General features: G+C 41.5%; 1 protein-coding gene across 10 annotated transcripts; it reads right to left on the bottom strand.

The window, feature by feature from the left end:
• Window positions 1-3,497: 3,497 nt before the first annotated feature.
• On the bottom strand, window positions 3,498-8,770 carry LOC123136128 (uncharacterized). 10 transcript variants are annotated; one of them, XR_006466576.1, is made up of 9 exons: window positions 8,623-8,770; window positions 8,433-8,494; window positions 7,037-8,281; window positions 6,362-6,441; window positions 5,343-5,509; window positions 5,001-5,246; window positions 4,831-4,909; window positions 4,619-4,743; window positions 3,498-4,536 (listed from the first exon to the last, which is right to left on the bottom strand). XR_006466576.1 is itself a non-coding variant. In XM_044555430.1 (5 exons), exons 2-4 carry the CDS (start codon window positions 8,459-8,461, stop codon window positions 6,393-6,395), a joined length of 1,323 nt encoding a protein of 440 aa, XP_044411365.1. In that variant the 5' UTR covers window positions 8,462-8,494; window positions 8,623-8,770; the 3' UTR covers window positions 5,309-5,509; window positions 6,362-6,392. The 10 variants fall into 10 exon arrangements, 1 of the variants encoding a protein (XP_044411365.1); XR_006466574.1 differs by having other exon boundaries at window positions 3,498-3,842; window positions 4,587-4,909; XR_006466573.1 differs by having other exon boundaries at window positions 4,619-4,909.
• Window positions 8,771-18,860: the final 10,090 nt, after the last annotated feature.

The following is an 18,860-nucleotide window of genomic DNA, read 5'->3' as shown; positions in this document are numbered from 1 at the left end:
TCTTCCTTGTGCCCAAAAAATGCAGCATTGTCCACTTATGAGAAAGAAGCTCTGGCTATTTTGGAAGCTTTGAAAAGATGGAGGCATTATCTCATTGGACATGAGTTGATCATTACAACAGATCAACAATCCCTAAAGTTCATAACTGACCAGAAAATCACAGAAGGGGTCCAACACAAACTGATGATGAAATTACTGGAATTCAATTTTCAGATACAATACAATAAAGGAATAGCAAACAAGGTGGTTGATGCCTTGTCCAGAGTCCTGCCATCCTGTTTTGCTATATCTGTAGCCACTCCAATTTGGGCACAAGAACTTGTGGAAGGATATCAGAAGGATCCAATTACTAAGGCAATCCTAGAGAAGCTGCTGTTGCAACCAAACCATACTATGTCTGACTACAGTCTGAAGGCTGGCATTATCAGATATAGAGGAAAAATCTTAGTGGGAGAATTTTCCAACTTAAGGTAGAGATTAATTACTGCTTTGCACAGTTCTCCAATTGGTGGTCACTCTGGTACTAGGGCTACATATCAGAGAATCAAGAACATATTCTATTGGCCTAGCCTCAAAGTTGCTGTAGAATCATTTATTACAGCTTGTCCAATTTGTCAAAGAGCTAAACATGAGAACTGCTTGCAGCCTGGTCTTCTAGAACCACTCCCAATAGTTGACATGGCCTGGCATCATGTATCCATGGATTTTATAGAAGGGCTGCCCAACTCTCAAGGCAAAGAAGTCATACTGGTTGTTGTGGACAGGTTTACAAAATATGCCCATTTCATACCCCTGTCACATCCTTATAATGTGATGACTGTAGCCCAGGCCTTTATGGACAACATTATCAGATTGCATGGCCCTCCCAAAGTCATTATAACAGACAGGGACAGAATCTTTACAAGCAAGTTGTGGAAAGACATCTTTGCAGGAATGAAAAGTGAGTTGAGATATAGCAAAGCCTATCACCCACAAACTGATGGTCAAACAGAAAGAGTAAACCAATGTGTAGAAACCTATCTCAGGTGCATGACAACTTCTCACCCAAACAAGTGGTGTTCCTGGTTACCTCTAGCAGAATTTTGGTACAATACTACTTATCACACTGCCTTGAAAATGTCCCCCTTCCAAGCTTTATATGGATTTCCTCCTCCATTGATTTCGGAACTAGCAATACCAGGACCTGATGAGGAAGAAGCACACAATTTCCTAGCTGCTAAACAACAAATGATGGAGCAACAGAAGAAAAATCTACAGCAAGCTCAAAACAGAATGAAAAAGTATGCAGACCTTAAAAGAAGTGAAAGGATGTTTGAAGTGGGAGATATGGTATACTTAAAAATGGCTCCCTACAGATTAGCAGCTTTTGGATTCCGAGGAGCCTTGAAGCTACAAAACAAGTATTATGGACCATTTTTAGTTATCCAGAAAGTGGGCAAGTTGGCATACAAGTTGCAGTTCCCTCCTCATGTGCAAATCCACCCTGTTTTTCATGTCAGCCAGTTGAAAAAGCACATTGGTAGTAAATCTATTCCAAGCCCTAATCTACCAATGGTAGCAGCGGATGGAACTATTAAAACAGGGCCCGAGGCAGTGTTGCAAGTGAGGCAAATTCCCAGGCATAATCTCCCTGTGGTGCAGTGGTTTATACAGTGGCAAAATCTATCTCCAGAAGAAGCAACATGGGAGGATGCGGACTTCATCAAGTACACATTTCCTGACTTTTTCAAGATCACTACACAAGCATGGCGCGCAAATCAACAAACGCCGTGAGGACTCGTCGTTTCTCAAGGGGAGGGCAATGTCAGACATGTTCAGTTAGTAGTGTGACGGATTCAGTTAACTGTAGCGTTTCAGGCAACTTAACTCTTCAGACAACGGACGGCTACGATGGCTTCAGAGGTTTTACACCGTAGGATCTTTCTACCGTTGTACTGTAGCGTTTTCCGTTTTTACCAGCGCGCTAGCTGTCACTGCGAGCCTTATAACCAGCCGGGCTGTGGCTGGACAGACCATCCTACTTTCCCAATTCTGAATCATGGGCTAGAACCCTAATACTCGAGCTCCATTTACTCGCAATATGCCTCCGAAATTGGCCTGAATTAGCTCTTACCTTGCCTGTAATTAGCCATCTAGTCCATCGATTCCTCTCGGGTCTGACAGGGATGCACCGTATAAGCACTCCTCGCCCCTTACGATAGAGGGCGTCATCCATTAGGAATTTTTTGGCACATCGAGAAATATATTTGGAAAGCATAGAGCTCTAGGACGGAATGAGTTCCCAGTGACCCCTCTGGCGTGTTAATCCTTGGTGACAGGGAATGTATCCGGTGCACTCACACTTGTGGTGCTACCGGTGCACCGGATGCTATAGAATATTTTTTTAAATCTGAAAAAATTCTAGCACGTTAACGCAACATCAATGTATGATGTCACAAAAAGTCGTATACAAATTCAAAATATTTTTTGAGATACAAAAATGACAAATTTGGCATCAGTGTGAAAATGGGCCAAATCTAAAGCCCAAGTTAATGTTATGTACTATTCAGTGTCGAACTTTCATTTTTGTTTTTTGAGTTATGATTCGATTTAACTTGAAATTTTGTGACAACCTACATTGATGTTGTGTGAGTGTACTAATTTTTTTGCAGAATTTGTTGAACGTTTTAAAAGCACAATGTGAGTTCGGTGCATCGGTAGCACCACAAGCTCCGGTGCACCAGATATTTTCCCCTTGGTGACAACCCATGTCGTTTATAGATCTCAATGGCCCTGACATCTTCATCTACATCACTAACTTGTTGTATCGATGGCTTTAGGGGCTTCTCAACAAAGACCTCAAAACTCATGGAGATCGAGAGGAAGCTAGTTGGGCAAGTTCATCGTCCTGTAATTTTCCACGTGCATGCATTTTTCTTTCTTGAAGAAAATATGCATCAAACTTTTGCTTGACAGTGAAAAATAGTCGGTGTGTTTGTAGAAAATGCATGTCTTTTGATAACATGGTCATGACCAAAGAATAAGAAATAGTAGTGAAAATGTTTATTCTTATACCTACCTATATACTGTTATGTCCATGAGTATAGGATTAAGGAATATATATGCATATTGATATGGAATATTTATCTAAGTACAGTAGTAAAGAGAGTAATTAAAATAGGAAAGATACTCGATTAGATTTATAGATTGTATCCATATCCTTTTGATTATTGCTTAGGTTCAATTATGTCCTACCCAATTTCAGAAAGAAAAAAAACGACTCAGATTTTGCGTCATGGATCCAGGCAAGCGCGAGAGGGTGAGCAATACTCTTTCAGTACTGGGGTGAAGGAACTGCATGAATTTATTTTCCTTAGGATGAAATGTTGAAGAAAATACATTGCATATTTTGTTTTGCCTGGCCATGAAATCTTTCCATTGCAGTTCTAGCAAATACATGCAATTTACCATGTTCATGATCAATCAATCCCAACTGAGTCAGAAGTAATACAGGAAGATAAGATACCCTCACAGGGTGTCCAGAACTAATTTACAGCGACAACACCAACAAGCTACATTCAAGTCAGCGCGAACATCCTTGTGGCAACTTTTGAACATGATTAGGTTTTACCTAATAATGCTGGGACTGAAATCAGTTCAACCCCAACAACAGCGGACAACGACCCTCTGCCTGACGCCAAGTTCACGAAAAATGACAAGAACATCGAGTGCTATCAAAAGGCACCCGCGAGAACTTCAGACATGCTCCATCCCCTGGGACCAAGGAACCGGTCTTCATTCAGTATGCCAATGAATTTGTGACAAGCAAAAAAACCTCCAGCAGCATCCACAAGCCCATCTATCTGTGTATGAATACACCAACTCAGTCAGTTAAAAAGTTTATGTGCCACCAGACACCAGTCGCCAGATCATTATCATAACTGAAATAATGGACTATTTATCCCGTCCACATGATTAATCATAGCAAGGCAACGTCATCTTTTGAAAGATATAAAATACGACGACATTACTGCAACCAGACCAAAAGTCATATCATCATTTGCTAAAGCTACCCCGTTAAATGTAAGACTATGTAGATAGGTACATTATCCTGGGCTCAGGATATTTGAATGAAGACATATCATCCTGCATCGTACATATGTAATGAACACATTCTAAATTGCAAGATGGACTGTACAAGTATTGATTGAACTTGCCCTTAAATTGCAACACAAGTTTCTTACATAGCTGGTTACAGAAGCTATCAGATTGTGATTGTTTTCAGACAAGATCAGCATGTAAGATTCGTAGACAGAAGCAGGTAACAGGGCAATCAGGGCTGGCATTGCTCATAGAAGTTATTGAGAGAAGCAAAATGTATCAAAGGCTATCGTCACCATGCAAGGCTTGTTCATGTCATATACTAGTAGCAAGCATTAGTAAGTACTGTGATGCCTAACTTAGCTTGCTCAAAAGGAAACATGGCACAGAGGGAACAGTCAGCCTGTCTTGGCCACTAACAAGGTGACATTGTGCAGTAAGCAATCCATCTTGGATCTGGAGCAGCAAGCTTATCTCGTCAGGGTGGAGAGGAGGCAGAGGCTAACCTTTTTTTTTGGGAACTGTGGCAGAGGCTAACCTTGGTCAGGGAGGAAGATAACTGGAGGGGACAGGAGCTCTGAGGCGGGGATGAGCTCGGCTCGGGGACAGGACAAGGACGACCATCGTCGCCGGAAGGAAGAAGAGCGCTTGGGGGACCGTCACCTGACCGGGGAGGCACAGGAGATCGAGAGGGGATCGAATGAACTCCAAAGTTGAAGAGGGCTATTTTGTGTAATTCCTAGAACGAACCTTAATGAGATAATTTCCTTAGGAAGAGAAAATTCTCAAGTAGGCAAAGTTCTCCTTTGCGGATCTTGCTCTTGCATTCCTGAAACCGAACAAAAGATAATAAGCAACATTCTGGACACTTGAAATGTTTATTTGTAGCATCAAGGGATACTTCTCAAGTTCGGATCCACCTCAGAATGAAGAATGAAAAAAGCTTCAAGCAGGTGCAAGCTTGACCCTTTTTCAATTCACTGCTCGAACTTTTTGTTAGAAAAAGCAGAAATAGCTCAGTTTGAGATAGGGTTGAGCTTCATCAGTTAGTGTGCACCAAGACTCGAGGCAACGCATCAGCTTAATAGAAGCTCCTCAGATGGAGAAGGATCTTGTATTTAGCGCAATCCATCACGCATACTGAGTTGCCAGATGCAAAATATCATCTGTGAACAGAACATAATCTGAAAATGGAGAAGACATACCGCAACACAGATAGATCGGACTCTGGACATAGACAGCTTTTTCAAGCATAAACATACAAGGATTCTTACAAACAGGGCAGAGCAGCAACTGATCCAGTTACACATATACATAACATCCTTATCCAGTACCCAATAAACTTGTGACTGACTGAAAACAAAGTTTGTGCACACTGTACTGTGATCTAAAGACCTTCCGGGTATCCCTTTTTCTTCACATGGCGTCCCTGTTCAAAGCAACACAGAACAAGGATCAGGATGGACATAATTGAGCATGACAAGGATCTGGAGAACTGAGAAGTTGTTCTACAAATGGAGGTCCAACTCTATGCAGTACCAAAAAGTAAAAACGATAGAACTGTTCATATAATAAATGCCCCGACCCTTGATAGCCCTCCCAAACTACAAGCGGGTCATAGAAGGTAAAACCACACCCAGATACTATACTTGTTAGATTGGATTTATTATACACTACATCATTGGCACATATATGAAACAGAAAGCATACATAACCATGAGCATACGGTTCATAATTGAAATCCATGTGAGAGACAGCATGCTTCAGCATACAGACATGACACATCGATTCTGTTATACAACAAAACTCCAAACATACAAAGGATTGATACTCTTAGGTATATTAGCTTGACGACCACAGTTCATATGCTAATAACCCCCTGTCCCTCTAGGTTGTCTTAGCTATCCTTGATTGCCCATTGTGATATCACCAACCATGCACTCATGCACAGGGGACACCCCTATTACGAATGTTTCTCTTCTATGATAACTCAAATAAAAACTTCTGTTGAAGCTGTTTCTCGAAAAAGAAACATACCTACAGAAAACAAGCATCGTCCAGCCAGCAGAAGAACAATTAGCTGTACTATCATACCTCCACTGAGTACATAGCAGACACATCCGACATGTAATTCAATGACATGTTTTCTTTTTTTTGAAATGTAATAACTAAACAGTTTAGTAATTAATCAAATTCATGCACTGGAATCCTAAAACAATGTATCAACGTCACCTTTTAAATTGGTAAGAAAAGAAAAGATATGCAGATAGATTTACTTCACCTGCTCAACCAACATTGTACACTAGAAGATCTCATGTGCTTACAGTTTCAGGTTGACCCATTTCCACCCAACTCCCCTGCCTACCAGAAAAAAGAAGGCCAATTCAAGGAGAAGTTGAATCAACTAGAAGACATGTGTGCAAAACGTTTATATATGATGTAACTTGATAGGAAGGGATAGTAGCATTTGTGAAGGACAGTAAAAAATAAAGCCGCCAGGACTGATCATAATCTTTTGCCAAGACATGTCAAAACTGTTTGACTGTTCACAGAAATTGCGTTCATCCAAAATTATTGTCGAGAGAGCTTGTACCATGTATGCTCAATGGGCCAAACAAAATATTCACATATTTAGAAACCTCTGACAATGAGTATTTACTTGGTACATCAGAAATTAATGAATTCGTACAATTTTTGGATCAGAAAGTAAATACATGCTGTTATGAATCGATTGATTGATATCAAGATATTTTTATCTTGCAAGGATAAGTATTAAATGAAAAGCATAACAAACTTTAAACTTCCACAAGTGATTCAAATAAATCATGTTAGGTACACACAAGGTACAGAGTTAGCTTAATATGAAGGTATTACCCGCAGCATAGAAATTTCTGCGCAAAACAAACTAGCCTCAACAAGAGCAATACATAGATCATGTAAAGGCCAAAGGGAAAACCTTGCTTGATCATCCTTGAGCGCAGGGAATATGGGCGGCCAAATCATCATAAAAGGATAGATAGCACTGAAATGTCGATCCTTTTCTGTCATCCCATGCACTTTATGTAGTGTCCTGCTAGTGACGTCCAGATAGAGTATGCGTCCACACATTGTCTTCAAGAACACAAACTGAACATTATCTCCCACCTGGCTTATATAGGCGTAACTAATATCCTCGTCCTCGAGCGTGTGATCTTGCATCCTCAAATTAGCCCACATCTGATGCAAACAAAGGGTATCGACCAGCAACCAGTTGTCCCCCTTGTGGAGCCAGATGCAAAGTTGATGCTCCTTGACATGGACATGGATGAGATATAGACCGGAAGCATCATCAGCCCGAGACAAGATGGTGTGAAGAGTGTGATACTTCACTCCTTGTGGGAGCAGAATTCTGGAAAAACTCGAGGTCGCCAAATCCAAGACAATAATGTCATTACTGAAGACGTCAGCCATATAAATTTTATCGTCAACAAGCACTGCTTTCAGTGCAGGCAGCATATGAGGGAGTTGTGTTGTGGCCGAGGTATGCATGCACCAGACGCCGCCTTGCAACATATACACACGCACCTTGAAAGTTTTTGTTTGCGTGGTACACTCCGCCAACACATACAGGTAGGACAGCCCATCACCTTCTTCTTTGGAGAGGATTGCACCAAGAAGTTTTTGCATGTGGTTCTGGGCGGTTGGGAGTGGTGGAATGAAGTCCATGTCTCTCTCAGGGCACAATGGGCGGTAAACTCCATGTGTCACTTCTGTTCCTTTGCGGTATCTGGTGAAGATGCTACCATTCTGGCAGTGCATGATCCATATTCCGTCACCGTAGGCGTCGAAGCTATGGCTCGCCACGCGGCGGACAACGGTGTCAAGCTCCGGGGCCTGGGGCTGCATTGGGACAAAGCGCGGAGTAGCGTACAACCCCAACCAGGTCCACCTTACGTCGATGTATAAGCCAAGGAGGCGGGGTGGGTTGCGCTTGCGGAAACGACAGAGGAACCCGCGGTCTGAGGCGTGGTGGTACCAGCGCTTGCAGACGAGGGCGGCGCGGACGAGGGTGGTAGGGAAGCCCACACGGATGAGGATCTCGATGAGGAGGTTGTCGTCGTTAAGCACCTCGGATATCGTGTGACACTGGCCCATGGATGTCTGGGATTGGGAATGCTGCTGTTGATTGCCATCCACACATGGTTTCTTCTTGGGATGGACACTGAGACATTGGCGCCAACAAAAGAAAAATGCAAACTGGCGTCAATTTCTTGAAGCAACTGCCGGGGCAAAACATCCAACACGCAACATCCAGCGGAACGGACTAAAGGAAAGAAATTGTTGAGGAGAAGAGAAAGGATTGGATGTCTCACCGTTGGGGAACCACCTCCGGAGCATCCATCGATCTTCCTTCCCACCTCAGCTAGGCTCCGCACTGAACAAGTAGATGCAATTACGGTAATTTGGGGACAAATCACAAAACTGTAGCTAGGGTTCGATTCCGCGAGAGGAGAAGAGAAAGCAAAAAGAAGCTGGGAGATTACAGGAAGAAGAAGAACTCACATCGATCGAATCGGGAGAGGGGGATGAAGCCTTCAGTGGCCGCCGCCGGGATCGCCGGGGAGATGGCTGGGCGAAGTCGCCGGAGGCCAGAGAGTTTTTTCCTTTTCGTTTGTGGAGTCACGGAGGCCGGAGAGCTGGGTCAGGTGAATTCCCCGTGAGATACTTTTTTTCAGGGAACTGTAAAACTTTATTCAGGAACGAGTTTTTTTTTGTTTTGAAAAGATCAGATATTATATAATTCACTGAAAATACAAAGCATCTCAAACATAATAAAAACTATATCCAGACTCAGAGACCACTGGACGACCCTACTGCCGCCAGAACGAGCCACTGTTGTCGTTCCCCTACCGGGGCCGGCTTGAACTTTGTCGATAACAGCCGAGGAAGTCTTCACGCGGGTGCCCTTAAGGACCAATGTCCTGGAGCCACGATCGTCATTGTTGAACTCTTGCATAGAATTGAAGTACCTGACATCAAATCTCGCCACATGACGAGAAACTCTAATCTTACCCTCCCCCCAACCCCCAAGGAGACGACAAGAATCTAGGCCGGAGCTCCGTCGACTACGTCCAAGCGGACGAACTCGAGGGGGATTGAAGCTCGGCAGACAAACTCGGAGAAGAAACTTCATCATCCGTTCGAGCGCCGCACCTGCGAGGACTAAAAAACCTAACCCAAACTACTAACGGAGAGGAGGTGGCGGGACTTCTCTCCCACCACCGCCGTCGAAACGTAGGCAGAGGGGAGGCAAGTCCACATGCTCGCGGGTAAAGTCTGGAGAGAAAAGTTTACCCTAGCTAACTAGGGTTAGCAAGGAAACGAGAGAAAGTCATCAGTGCTTGATTTTATTCATCAACAAGTTTCAAATGAACGATTACACTATTATGCAGCTCAATTAGATATGCCTAGATTTTGATATAGAGAAAACTATTTTAAAATGAAAGTAAATGATGGAACAATTAATCTCATTGATTGAAAACTGGATATTTGTACCTTCTTTACGAGGCAGTTAGGATTACCTTGTCACTAACTATAACCGACTTAAGCATTGATTATTAGGATAGATTTAATCTTTTTTGCATCGAGAGAAATTTAATCCTTAACACTCCCCTCCAATCTATGTTAGTCTAGTACGCATCATCTTCATAAAGATTCCTCCCTGAGAATGTCGTCGTCTTCATTTCAAGAAAGATTCCTCCAAAAACGTTGTGGGAAAAATATGAGGAGAATAATATTTTGATATGTTGTTTGAACTCCTTCAACCAGTGGGATAAATAAGTAAAAAATGATATAACATATAATGATTATTGTCTCTCGGCAACTCATACGAGAAAAATCTCTAAAGGGGGATAAAATTTATTAGTAAGTTTATAGAACAATAAATATGATTTATATGTTTTCCTTTAAAACCCCTGGTAGGGGAAGACAGAAAGCATGATATATGATTTTTTAGAACATATTGCCTCATTAAGAAACATTATGAGAAACACTGAGATAAAAACTTATAAATGAAAAAGAGTGCAATAGGACATGCCATTAAAAAATTCCTTTAAAACTCAGTGGGAAAATATAAAGAGAAAGTGGTATGGCATATATGGACTCGTGTTTATATTGTCTCGTTAGAAACCTTATATGAGAAACCGTTAGGGAACAACTCATAAAAGAAAAAAAGAGTACAATATATGCAATCCGATGATCATTATTAGGTTATAATTTGAGAGTTTTACTCCTCCTGAACTTTACAAAATTTAAGATTTTCACGTACTCATTCCATGGATGTGATTATGGAATGTAAAAGTTGGTAATGACATTGTGATTAATCTATTGGATCTTCATAATATTTTGTTTTGCAAAAATATCCTCACTTCTCTACAATTCATAGTTAAGTAATTTTCAAGCAATGTGCTTTATGATATTGATTTTCATATAACCTATAGGTATATTGAGTAACACTGGGTCAACTACATGATTTTAAGTGTGGTTAATCATTCTGCCGAGGAGGGGGGGGGGGGGCATAGCCGCCTCCAAAAACGCGCATAGCTCATGTCACTGAAACACGCACTGCTAACTTATCACGCCGATTGACATGAGTATAGTGTTACGAAGATGTTTGTTGCACCGAAGAAGGAAATGTGTTCTTTTCTTCTGGCTAATAATGTAGTCGTCACTAGGTGGTCTACAGATATGGATAATTTTTTTACTTCTGGTGTTCTTTGTACTACCTTGTAATTGATGAATAGATTGGAACTTTTCTTGCAAAATAAAATGGCTACATCAATTTATTCGATTCAGGTTCAATCATCGGTTTTTGGCAAGTGTTCACCCATACTAATATAGTAGTCAAAAGGGTCAAATCAAAGTTTTTCTTTGAAATGGACAACGAATGGGCTGAGGCAAGTTGGGATTCAAGCTAGTGCTTTGGTGAACTAGGTTTGACTACAATATCTCAACACTACATTTTTCTCAAACCACCCAATTCTGGCGGTTTTCGCTATAGCTACCGGATCAATTTTTAAGCCAAAATCTACAATACATCAATTTTCTTATGACATATGGACCAAATTCTTTTGTTTCAAGATTTACGGGGAGAGTACAACCGGTATGGGGGAGAGGTGGAAGGTGAGGCAAGCGTGCTAACTCTCTCTATATATACTAGATCGGCAACGCGCCTTGGCGCGAGGGTGCCGGTTCCAACGATGTGGTGAAGCAAGTAATTCTTGAGTTAGTAGGAATCCTAGTTTAGCGTACATATTGAAATAGGACAACAAAATAAAGAATAAGAAACATTCATTAGACCGTCAAGTTCAACATCATCGTAAGATTGTTCAGATGAGACCATGAACGGTAACCACTTCCATTCAGTTCAGTACCAAGAGGGCGAACATGAGAGAGCAATGTTCTAATCTAAAACAAAGTTTGCAGCACATCCATGCATAAGGCAATGGCCCAATATAGGTTCAAATTATTCCAAAAACATCTTCGCTACAAAGGTAACATCTCAAAAAGCAGGAGGTTACTAAACTCTTACTAATGATTCCATACTAAACATCATGGTTCATCACACGACATTGGATAACTTCAAACCAAATCATACTTGTTATAACAAATATACAAATATACTCAGGACAACCTTCCGGGAGCGTTAGTGCATTTCATAAAACAATGATGTAAAGGGGGACATCCACGATACAACATATTTGTTGGCCCTCAAATGTCACTTCTATCTCCATGTATATTGGAATTCCAAAGAGCGGTCTTAGGGACTTGTTCCCTGTCCAGCACCATGCTCCAACGCTCAGGTCCAAACCATAAAGCAGTTTACAGTGATACATAGTCCAGATAGTGTTGAGCAGAAAAAAAAAACCACAATATATTACACAAGAAAGAACATGCCATTCTTGTACATAAGTGAACCCCTAACAAAGCAATGCCCTAGATTACTTAGGTATCATCTTCACACCCCCATGAGACTCCAGGTTGTAGCCTTAAAGATAAATATAGACAAACCCTGTCAAAGAAAGTAATGTTTATGTACCTCTTTAAAATTGGGAGAATCATGACAGAGAGGCATGAGACCATAAATAGTAGTATTGGTAGAAGGCAAAGCATATGATATCTAATGGGAAAAATCAATTATGTATATATGACATGCTATAAATTCATAATGGTCAGGACAAAAGAGGACCAGCGAGCACAGAAACATGCATCATGTCATTCACATTCAAATGAGGAAAAAAAACAGCATGATTTTATCTTGAATACCAAACAATGTACACAATGTAAAAGGGCATGATACCAACTCCGTTACAGCTGAACTTATCTAATTAGTAGTAAGAAATTGGATAATGCAAGTGCATGATCACATCTCATCATTCTATATAAGTAGATGGATCAGTTCATAAGCATGAGCGGAAGCTCATTAGTATTCTTACTTATACTCATATGGCGTGATATTTTTATAATCATAGCGCACATTCTTTTTTGGCTTTATCTGTTCACAAGCAGACAAAACATTTCTAGCTGCTGATGCTTATGCTTATCAGTTCTACCTTAATATCAACAGATTGTATAGAGAATTTTTGTATTAAACTAAACCAAATAGTACCTATGATCCATGATGCATATCATCCAGTGAACCTGCCTAAGCATATAAATTAGTGAACTCTTCCGGTGGTCATGTGTCCCCGTCACGTGCTATATGTATTTCGAAGTTCATTTAACATCTCGATGGAGCACACAATAGAAATAGACAATGTCGTGGATTATATTTGCATGAAGAGATGAGGTATGTCACTGCACACTACGTGTGAACCAATTACTTAGCCAACTTTTGAAAGCGTGTATACATTAAAAGAAATGGCGATATGCAGAATAATAATGGAAGTATTTTCATAAATCAGTTAACCTTAAAAATATCATCATCTAATTATGCTACAACTATAAAATGTTCATCATGACAAGAAACAACAATTTTTTTTATTGATTAGCACTGATCGGAGACACCAAATTATGATGTAAGATCTTTTCCAAGATGAACATGTAAGGTTGAGATCCAATAAGCCGATGCAGAAGGAAATACCAAAGTAGAACTGGGTAATGCGAAGTATTCTGGCATAGCAAATAATGCAGGCACAACAAAAACTGGGTCGCCGGTTTCTTAGTTACCTTCAAGTGACGCCATATATCGGATAATTGATTCGGAGCGGCCTACATCGGAGCAGTTGGGCATCCACTCTTTATCTGCCCTGTAATATGACAAAATAAATGGCCATCTGGTCAGAGCTAATGTTTAATCTAGTTTTAATATAGAGTTGACACTCTTAATTGCGCTCATAAAAAACGTATTTTTACATTACCTTCCATGACATAGAATTCCGAGGTACCAGATAACTATGCTACAGAAAATAAGGAGCATTTGAAACCAGTTTCTTGTTATTCGGAAGTTACATATTCTAGAGGACTTGCACATCCAGCCTATCTATCAAATATACAGCTGGATCCACATAATAATAATATGGGACAACTTGGGTGCATGAGTTCTTCTGTATGTGTGCAACATCACGTGATCAATGAGTCTGCCATACTTATATCCTACTGATAGAAGGCTTTAAGTAAAGGTGGAGTTTGGCATAGTGAGAACAACTCTGCCTTTTCATTTTATATCAAAAATCATATACACCCAAATACAGGAAAGTAAGCCTCTGTGTACTTCCCAGTTTCTACTGCTTTAAAGAATTTAGTGTCTATCCTATTTTTATGTTTAGTTATAGGCACATCCATACACCTGATCAAGAACAAAACAATGCTCGAGTGTATTAAACTTCTTTTTCCAATGACAATAACAACACAAAAGTATTAGCACATGGTTTATTAACATAATATAAAAACATAAAGGCACAAATGGTCAAGAAGAGGGGGTTGGGGGCGAGGAGGGCATGTGTCTTGGGTCTGCTAGGCGACTGGGGATTGGATATCGCAAGGATGAAGAAAACCTCCATCGTCGACCGAATTGGAGCGGTTGGTGTTCTTAAACGTTAAAAGGACAACAAAATTAAACATTAAAAGGGGTGGAAAACTAAAGAGTGGATGAGCTCACCAGAGGGTCCTGGCCACTACAACACATGTTGCCATACAAATGAACAAACACTTCCTAGTACACATCAGGGGTCCCCATATGTTACAGTCTGCTACCTATAACAGTCTGAACATGAATTCTATTGGATAATTCAAAATGTGGTGTTGCATAGTATATAGTAGCTAGCAGATAATATACTTTAACTAAAAACTAAAACTACAGTTGTCCACTCTCTGATTTCTAGCATGGTTCAAATCATGTAAGGCAAGAAACACATCAGTTTGAAACTATTGAGAACAGAGGCACAAGTGTAGCTTAGAAATGTACTCCTCTCTCTCTCTCGCTCAAAATTACATTACTGCACTTGTTCCTAAAACACGACAACTCTTCCCCATCAGTCATTTTCCATGTTTTTACTTGACATACAGAAAGACTATCTTGTCAAAATATGAAACTAAAGTAGTCACCCACCATTGCAATATGTGTTTAACAAATATAGCAAGCTGGAAGAGTGTAGGACCTCATACAATACTCGGTTTCAAAAATGAACAGGACAGGGAAGATTAAGTGAAAATGATAAAAAAAAGGAATATACCTGTACACTTTGATAGTGATAGTGTGGACATCACAACAGGACAACATCACATTATTTGCTTCTAACCAAAGTACAACCAGTGAAGCAAATACAAAGGTTGGATCTGACTATTATAAAAACAAATTTATACACAACTGATCTAGCATATAAGCACATTGCGAGAACCTGCGGCTTCTCAGAGCTCAGGGCATTTCGGTCGTCGGGTCAGATTTATTGCTGCAGCTTCTAGATTGTCTCATTTACATACCGCTAATAAAATAGTCAACTATATTTAGTGTGATTAAAGTGCAGAGCTTTAACAATGGCATGGGAGTACTACAATTGCCCATAAACTCAAAACAAACAATGCTCAATTAAAAGGGCTAACTGAATGTGTATCTTGAATATGTCATAAAGTTGTAATGGCTGGATTATATTAAAGCACTTACTAAATGAAAACAACACATAGCTCTTTACCTTGAGCCATTATCTAATCGTTTATATCTTTAATGTGCTTGAAATAGTAAATATTTTGTTGATCCAATGACTGAATAGAAAAAGGCTGCATCAGAGGACACTGTATCAAATTAGAAAAAATAAGCTTCTTGAATAGGTGAAGTTATGACAGGAGAAGAGATAAGGACAAAACAAACTGGAATGGCCCCTGATTTGGTAGAAGAAACCGCAAACAAAATAAAGGACCAACAACAAACAATAAAAGATCAAGAACAAATCATATGCAATAAAGGTATGAGAGAGAAGAAATCTTTACACAGGACGGCTATGAACATAGGAGCGTAAATGAGCAACACCTTTAAATACAAATAAAAAAGATTCAAGGTTCATTGCATAGTGGGCTCAGATTCGCCGTTCCTCGATCATATAACCTACCCCCATGATCTCTTATCACCAGATCAACCTGTTTATACAGTGGAGCTGTCCTGGTTATCACTCAACAAGAATGACCATCCAAGGACAGAACAACAAGTATCACAGGATCAAAAAGGAATCAAGAGACAAGAGGAAGGATCCAACTTGATACCCACAGGTCCCTCGATTGCTCAAAGGCGCAATTATTTCAGCCACGGCCGATCATCATCGCCCCAGCACCAACGCCACTGGTCAATTTAGCAAATCCAGGAGCATAGCTATAGGACCAGGGCCCCCACATGTAAACCAGAGCATCACAGGAGCTCCTATCACAGCAACTGAACATGAACAACAACCAGAGTCGGGGCAAGGACTAAGGAGTGGGAAAGGAGAGAGGTGGGTAGGGTTTTCACCACGGGCGTGCTGCTTTTATACGGATGTGTGCAAAATGATGAGAATGCCCTCGGCGGCCACCCAATTTTACAGGCGGTGGCACGAACGAGCAGGAATATTCATTGCGACACTGTCAAGCTCTCGACCCGACGGTCGAGGTCGTCCAACGCCTCAATCCAACGGCCGGAAACACATAAAGGAAACACAATGGACGGGCAGATCTTCCAAATCACTGAGGGAGCTCGAGGGCTCCCTCCATGCAGCCAAAGCAGAGTAACATGAGGAAGATAGAGCTCACTGAGGGAGGTTGTAGCCGAGGCAGTACTTAGTAGGTGTCGGGGTTGCGCATGAACGCCATCCAACCAGCAAGGAACCAGCAAGGAACCTCCTTGCACCTTCCCGCCAATGAGCACGAATGCCACGGGCACCAAACCTACTACTCCCATTGTCAGGGAGCAAGAATGTGTGGAGGCATTGGGGTTTCAATTATTCCTCTTTCGTCGGCTCGTGTGCCACCTCTGTCGCATCCTCGAGACGCAATACAGCCAGCCAGGCTTACAGGGTCCGCACACCATCGACTTGCGGGGAAACCTAGAGGTGACCAGGAGAGCAAAATTAGGAAATGGTGGAGCTTAAGATCCACATGGTGCCAGCAATCTGTCAACACAAAAAATTGTACAGAAGCAGAGGGGGTTGGATAATGTATGGCACATATGAAAGAAATACCCATTTTGGCACAAGTTTTAGGTAAGAATGATACTTAGATAGTAAATAAAAAAACAATTGATTAGAGTTATTTCTCATTTCAGAGAGAAAAGAAAGAAGCAGTGATTGTTTACATATAGCATAATTATGTCTCAGTTCGGATAAAAAAGAAATAGGCACCGATTGTTTCCATATAGCGGAATTATGGCTGGTACGAAAATTAAGTCATTTCCCTTAAACAAAGAAAGGCCCATGAAACACACACTTTGATAGCAAGGGTGATATTTACTTATCTATGCAAACCTACAGCTGAACCATAATACAAACATATGTAAAGCTTCTGTAAATGTTAAGGTTTAACATTTTTCTAACCCAAAAAATACACCAAAACTAATCCATCTTGGTCTGGGCTAACATGTTTAAATCCTAATTAATCAGGGTATCATTCTCCCAGCATCCCACAACTACAAAACCAAAAAAAAATAGTGATCATGAAAGGCATGAATGATTAGCAAAAGGGGGACAGGATAGAGAGATGCACACATAGTGAGAAAGACATGAGATGCTCAAAGTAAAACCACTATGTTCAGCAACTGCAGCTCCGGCTTGCCACTCAGCCAGTGGACGCGACACAGAGCTCTCAGTGCATCAATGACTCTTGCTTTGTTGTATGATACAGCATGTCCAAATCAACCGAATCATAGCAACAATCCAGCCCAATGTGGGAAATACCTCCAGTTTTAGATAAGAATGAAGCACATCAGAATTCTGTGGGCGCAACATGTATGGTGAAAACTAACGGTCAGTCTTAAGGTATGAGGTATATTTTTTTATTTCAAGCAAACTGATCTAGAGAAAATAAAAAAATCTAATGTGCAATGAAATTTAACAATGTTTACATCCCCAATCCAAACTATGCATATTTCACTTCACTAATGCTTATGCCCATCAAATTGAAGTGCTGCTCTTACCAATAATGTATATATGGAAAATCTCACAATGGACCAAGAGTGCCCAGTGATGTTTTTTGTACCTAGCAAAGTTGACTGGATATTATGCAATATATCCAGGTTCCTCTTCTACACATCAGAAACTAAGGGGCTCGGTAGTTCAAGACAGGGCACCGAAAGCCATCACAAAACCAGCAACATGAGCAAGCTGCAGAGTGCACACTATTCCAACCCACTAACCTCAATTATAAATCACATTTTGGGGGTAAGTGGTAGTTATTCGTTTTACTGTTCTTTTTTCTCACATTATTGTCACCCAACACTGCTACGGTAAGCTGCAAAATTTGTTGTGATAATGTGCATTGCAATATGGAATTTAATTAGGGGGAGGTTTATTCGTCCCCACATCTCCATAAAAGATGCTTCCAACTAATAAACAGATTTAGTTTTGGAAAATCACAACATTTCTAAATGGAGTTTGACATGCTAGTGTTAGCCAAGAACCTGAATATATGATTGAATATACAGACTGAATGTACATAGGCAGCAACTAAGTACTTGAGTGGGAGGGGAACAAGACCACAAGAACAAAGGAGGGGCTTACGGGTGCATCTGCTCCACTATCCACTCCTCCATGGCGGAGTCGACCTGCTCAAACACCCACGACCACCTCACCTTGGCAGCCTGCCATAGCACATCGAGTCAACCACAACCACGTATTCCACGGAAGAAACACGACGGAGGACGGAATTAGGAGCAGACCTTGACGGTGGAGAGGGAGCTCTGGCCGCAGCTGTCGCAGAAGACGACGTCAAAGTCGAGGGCGAACAGGTCGCCGCCGCCCATCGCGGCACGTGAGGGCCTCGCTGCCCTCACCCCTCCCCTCCCTGCTCCCCCGCCTGCCTCGCCAAGCCGCCAGGTGCCGGAGCCGGACACGCAGCGGACGGATCCGACGACCACGGCGTGCGGTGCCCATCCTGCCCGACACGGTTGACCCGCGGTGCCGACGCCTCCGGCCACCGCGGCGCAACCCGCTGAGGCACGAGCACACCCTGTTGCGCCCGCATGGGTTCACAACGCCGGCGACGCCCTCCCTCTCTGGTGGATTCGCTCTCTCTCTATCTCTCTCTCTCTCTCTCTCTCTCTCTCTCTCTCTCTCTCTCTCTGTCCA

The sequence above is a fragment of the Triticum aestivum genome, chromosome 6B (assembly GCF_018294505.1).
Source record: "Triticum aestivum cultivar Chinese Spring chromosome 6B, IWGSC CS RefSeq v2.1, whole genome shotgun sequence".
Lineage (NCBI taxonomy): Eukaryota > Viridiplantae > Streptophyta > Magnoliopsida > Poales > Poaceae > Triticum > Triticum aestivum.
The sequence above is the reverse complement of the archived record's forward strand: the minus strand, read 5'-3'. Positions and strand labels throughout refer to the sequence as shown.